The sequence below is a fragment of the Oncorhynchus gorbuscha genome, linkage group LG08, assembly GCF_021184085.1.
Source record: "Oncorhynchus gorbuscha isolate QuinsamMale2020 ecotype Even-year linkage group LG08, OgorEven_v1.0, whole genome shotgun sequence".
NCBI lineage: Eukaryota > Metazoa > Chordata > Actinopteri > Salmoniformes > Salmonidae > Oncorhynchus > Oncorhynchus gorbuscha.
Window position 1 is genome coordinate 12,433,242 of NC_060180.1, and position 6,000 is coordinate 12,439,241.

At 38.5% G+C, this 6,000-nt stretch overlaps 1 protein-coding gene across 3 annotated transcripts in view; it reads right to left on the reverse strand.

Annotated features, from left to right (window-relative positions):
* The window catches only part of LOC124041207 (ryanodine receptor 2-like), an 83,123-nt gene extending 81,075 nt beyond the window's left edge, over positions 1–2,048 (reverse strand). For all 3 annotated transcript variants that reach the window (XM_046358511.1, XM_046358512.1, XM_046358510.1), the window contains exon 1: positions 1,990–2,048. In XM_046358511.1, the coding sequence (XP_046214467.1) occupies positions 1,990–2,037 (48 nt within the window). In that variant the 5' untranslated portion in view covers positions 2,038–2,048. The remainder of the gene's footprint in view (positions 1–1,989) is intronic.
* Positions 2,049–6,000: the final 3,952 nt, after the last annotated feature.

Consider the following 6,000-nt stretch of genomic DNA (forward strand, 5'->3'; position numbering starts at 1 on the left):
GTGTCACTGTGTTGTCTGACCCCTGCCTCACACTCCATTCCACTCTACTATCAGCAACCTCTGGACTTTATCAGTCCCGCTGCACAGTAGAACCACTTAGGGACCTAACTGAATAAGGAATAGGGCTCAGAGCTGGCTGGGGTCAAGAATGCCCTTTCCACTCAGGCCATAAATAAAAAATGGTCAATATCCCATAAGCTTTGAAAGGGTCTGAATTGGATCCTAACCTCAATCATGCATTGCAGAGTCAGTCAGGTCAGGGCAGAGAGGCTAACATGGCCCATCACAAGTTCTTTACAAGCAGAGATAAGGGCCACAGCCAAATCAGTTTTTCCCCATATTAATTTAACAGCAGCGGGCCGCCACTTCTAAATTATTGCCACCCCTCCAAAAAACATGGTAAAAAAATATAATAGTTGGTCAAATGTGTTCAGTGTAAACTGACTAAAACCAGAAATACAGTATTCACACTCCTGAGTCAATAATTTGTTGAAGCACCTTTGGCAGCGATTACATCTGTGAGTTTTTCTGGGTAAGTTTCTTAGAGCTGGATTGTGCAACATTTGCCCATTATTATTTTCAAAATTCTTCAAGCTCTGTCAAATTGGTTGTTGATCATTGCTAGGCAACCATTTTCCTGTCTTGGCATAGATTTTCAAGTCGATTTAAGTCAAAACTGTAACTTGGACACTCAGGAACATTCACTGTCTTCTTGGTAAGCAACTCAGGTTACTGTCCTTATAAATTTATAAGTTCCATTTATAAAAACCTAATTCAACTTTGACATTATAGGGTATTGTGTACACCAGAGACAAAACATCTCAATATATTTTAAATTCAGGCATTCTTTGTTGGAATATTTTATGAAGGCACTGAAAGAACACAGCGTAAGCCATGACAAAATGTAAAGAATTGCAGGAAATGAGCTTTAAACTGCACTGATGACATTTCTTTCATTTTTAATGAATTTGTACACATTTATAAAAACCTAATTCCCTTGGCAAATGACAAAACATCTCTCATTCAACTTTGCCACCACTGCTAAAAACAATCATAGGGGAAACACTGAAAATTAACTGCATACTTAGTTTCTGAAACGTTTAGTATGGGCTGAGACACCAAAATGCCCTCACCAGTACCTGTCACCATAGCCCTCACCAGTCAACCGAAGCATGTGACTGTCCCATACAGCATCAACCAGCACTCCACTGGTGACATGTCTTTATCAGAGAGCTGAGATACCAAGCCCTGAGAGGACTCACACACAACCACACAGAATGATAGGCCTCCATCATTCTCTGTGGTTGAAAATACAGTTAAAAATAGAACAAACCATTAAGCTCAATTTACTGTAGTAGAATATGAAATTAAATCGGATAACTAACTAGACGACAGTAGTGAGTTTAAAATACAGTGGCTAGTTGTTGAACAGAAAAAAATAAACGAATACATTTCTACAAAAATAATGAGTTTGAATTTGGAGTAAAGGTTAACAATTCATTTGTCAGAGTGACAGAAAAAGAGACAAATGGTTGTTGTTATTCGTTCAAATGAGAGGAGAGCAATGGAGAGAGTAACAATTCTGTAACTCTTATTTCCTTAGCAAACAAAACATGTCATGGTAGCCAACACACAGTTCGTTTTAAAGACAAGTAATAGCCATTCAATACATCCTAGTAACTTTCAAATAGACAAAAAAGTACGTTTCTACTCTAAACTCTATCATGAAAACAAAGGTTTGGCTTTTCTTATTTGTTTAAGTAACTTTCAAACAAGTGAGTGACCGTGGGAAAAAAGTTAACAACTAAAAAAGCATGTAACGTTACACCTGACAATTGTGGCCAAACGTCCCAGTGATTATTATAATACACCTGTAAATGTTTCTTTTTCTGGCTACCGTATCGATGCCCTGCAAAACCCAACCTTCTTCCAACTTTGCCGCAAATGCCACCACCAGAGTTAAATACTCCGTAGCATTAGCCTACTTACCGTACGTAGAAATTGGATTTCATCTTCGCTTTCTCCTGATTCAGCCATGTCCAAATATGTAATGCAGTTCACTGTCTGTAGAAGGCCTAGTTGAAAAATAATCAGTGAGATTGACCAACGCTCATTGGGTGGCGCCTTATCAGTTTTGACACAGCGCGCGCTTGGCAGGTAAAAATAGGCTACAGTCTACCACTGTCAACGACCACGCACATGCATCGACCAACCTGCGCAATTCCGTCCATTAAAAGCGCAATATGCTAAATGTATTGTTGCTCAATAGCTTGGCCACCCACGTCTCTCATTGTCAAGGCGCACAATATCTCACAGGCAGCCACGGGAGCTGATAGGACAGGTAGCCCTATAACACATGAGGCAAGACGATTTATTGAAAAGTGCAGAGTAGGCCTAATGAATAAGACTTGCCACAGCAAAAGTTCCCACTTTAAATATTTGAAAAATTATTTATTGTTATAAGTGGCAGCTCTTCATTCAGGGTGACCTCACCTGTTTTGAGCCCCACCGTTTTGTGTGTGTGCCTGTTTTGCATGTTATTTTGGAATTAATACATGTCACATATCAGTTTACAAACAATGTAAAAAATAAAAATAAAAAATTACAAAAAAACATTTGAGTTAATAAAGCCGCATACAAATATGGTCTCTATTTTGCTTTCTTGAGTTATTAAGCAGCTTCAACATGCAGGTGTTTCAGCCTAGCTCAGTGCTTTCTGTAGTGGTGGGGCAGCCAGCAGAAAAAACAGGGTGTAGGGGTTAGTAATGTTCTCTAGTTGCTCAGTGATTGGCTCAGTATTCTGTCACTCATAGGGACACTATGTCACTGCAAAATCTACGGGGAGAGCTCAACAGCATTCTTACATAGGTATTCCTTTTGTCCAGGTGGGCGATGGCAATGTGGAGTGCAATAGTGATTGCATCATCTGTGGATCTGTTGGGGCGTTATACGAATTGGAGGGGGTCCAGGGTGTCTGGGATGATGGTGTTGATGTGAAACATGACCAACCTTTCAAATAATTTCATAGCTATGAACATGTGCTACAGGTGATACCCTGCAAGCAATAATGAGTCGTTACGACGTCCCTGGCACATCACAAAATAGTTGCCTAAAGACATTGTGTCATGTTGGAAGTTGGAAGTTTTGTCTAGTTACTGATTGGTCCCAGAGGATGTTTAGGACATTTTGGGGATGTTGTGTCATTGTCCCCTGGAGGTTTTGTCTAGTTCACCAGGTGACATGCTAAAATGGACTTCAGTTTCCCTGCATTAAAATCACCGGCCATGAAAAATGCCACCTCTGAATGTGCATTTTCTTGTTTGCTTATGGTCCTATACAGCTCTTTGAGTGTGCTCTTAGTGCCAGCATCAGTTTGTAGTGTTAAACAGACAGCTATGAAAAATATAGATGAACATTCTCATGGTAAATAGTATAGTCTGCAGCTTATTATGAGGTATTCTAAATCAGGTAAGCAAAAACTTAAAACTTCCTTATTAACATTAGAGATCACACACCAGCTGTTGTTAGCAAAGAGGCACGCCCCTTCTCCCTTCATCTTCCCATTCGGTCTTGACAATGCATAGCAAAACCAGTGAGACATCGTCACAACTGATTGGCTCAAATGCATTAAGAAGGAAAGAAAATCCACAAATTATCTTCTAACAAGGCACACCTGTTCATTGAAATGCATTCCAGGTAACTACATCATGGAGCTGGTTGAGAGAACGCCAAGAGTTTGCAAAGCTGTCATAAAGGCATATGGTTGCTACATTGAAGAATCTCAAATATAAAATATATTTAGATTTGTTTAACACTCTTTTGGTTACTACATAATTCCATATATGTTATTTCATAGTTTTGATGTATTCACTATTATTCTACAATGTAGAAAATAGTCAAAACAAAGAAAAACCCTTGAATTAGTAGGTGTGTCCAAACTTTTGACTGGTATATTCATGTCCTCGTTCAGCCACAAGAAACATGAGATATTACAGTGTTTCAGGTCCCATTGATAGGATAGCCTCAAACAGGAGCTCATCCAGTTTGTTCTCCAGTGATTGCACATTACCCACGCTAACGCTGGGTAGTTCTGACTGTGTGAAAAACTGATAGTGAATGTTTTGAGGCCAAGAATACTTGCTAGCTACATAATTAATTGCACAATCACTGTCTAATTAATGTGCCACCAGTCAAGAACAGAAAGAAAGAGGGCACAAGAGTTTTATTCAAAGAAGTTCAAATGACTGTAAGTAAGGTTCTTGGAAACTGCCTGCACATCACTCCTGGCAAACTATCTGGAAAATGTGAGTGCTTTAAGGTCTTGAACTTCATCACAGTAATTATGGGTCATGAAGGTGTGTTCCATGTGTTAAGACTTTGTTTGTTGTTATCATGAACAGACAAACAGGCAGAGGGAGTGATAGAGAGGCCACAAACAAACAGGCATGATAGTGAGAAGTGCCTCTCCAAACCCGTAGAGTTCATAAACTGATGATCTGTCATAGTATGAATCAATCGGAAGTATCATATATCAGTGCCTCCAGGATTCTGCAATTCTGCGATCCCAATGCGAGGGCTTGCAAATTTGACCAATCTCACACTATTTCTGCATAAAACAGTCAAATCATCTCAATATTATTGCACAAAACTGACAGTACAAAACAAGGCTCGCAATATATGGTTCAATCAAGCCACACGTCAACAAACTATATCCCCCTCATCGGCACATTTGCATGACAATTGGATAAAATCATTGCATATTGCCATGCAAAATTTCAGAATTGCAGCAGCAGAATCAAGCATCTCTGCCCGCAAATATAACAAAAATGCCTGCAAAATCCTGGAGGGACTGATATATAATCTTTGATGAAATGATTGCAGCATAAATCTGGAGGGTGTATTGCATGCATGCAGAGGCAGCCATGATGATATTTTATTTTGGATAATTGTGTCAGTTTGACCTTCAAAAAAAAAACATGGTTTAACTGTGTATGTTGCTGGTTATTATCACAGAATAATTACTGTATTATAATTAGAATATATTACGTTAAGTTTCAAACCATACAGTAAGTTGAGCAGCAGTAGTACGTACTGTAACAATCTGACATAGGGGAAGTGAGAAAAATACTAGGAAATTAATCAACAGCAGAGAAAGAGTACACATGGTTTGTTATTGAATATATCCATATTAACAGTGGATATTCAGTATTCAGTACAGTATGAATGGCCATGGCAATGAAACTGTACCAGACTAAGTGCCCCTTTTCTAATTCATTTTGATTAAATGTGTAGTAGTCTGAGTGTAGTTGTTTGTGATGAAATATGTGATCTAACTGCCCAACACTCCAAAAATAATAAGGTTACATTTGTACATTTTAGTCATTTAGCAGAGCTTACATTAGTTGATTCAACATAAGATAGTTAGGTGTGACACCAAGGTTGATATAGTAGTCTGTCAAAGTAATCAGACCAGATATTTTAATATATTTAACTTTAACTATATATTTCACTGCTTCACTTGAGTAAAACATTTTAGACTTCTTCAAGTAACACAAAAATACTTTTAAAGTGTTAAAGTGCTGAAGCAAGTCACAATATTTTACTTAATGTAAACTTCAATTTCTAGTCATTCAGATTGCATTCGTGTGCTCAATACTAAAGGAGAAAAAACATGTATTCCAAAGAAAGACACTTGGGCTCAGTGTGACATTGCAAATAACCTGTAGCGAAATAAATTGGACCAAACTTGACATATCGTACCATACATTTGTCTGTTTCCGGCCTTCTCATCTGAAGTACATAGTGGGACATTTCCATGTTGGCACAAAAGTTCTCAAAACATGAATATGTGTCTCACAAAGTAAACACCCCATCGTGACACGACAATGTATACGCTTATTCATAAACTACTACCTGCACTCCACTGGCCGCATGCACACAAAAGCAGCATACCCCTCCCCTGGGAAACATAGACAAGATACAGGTAAGAAAGGTTTTTCT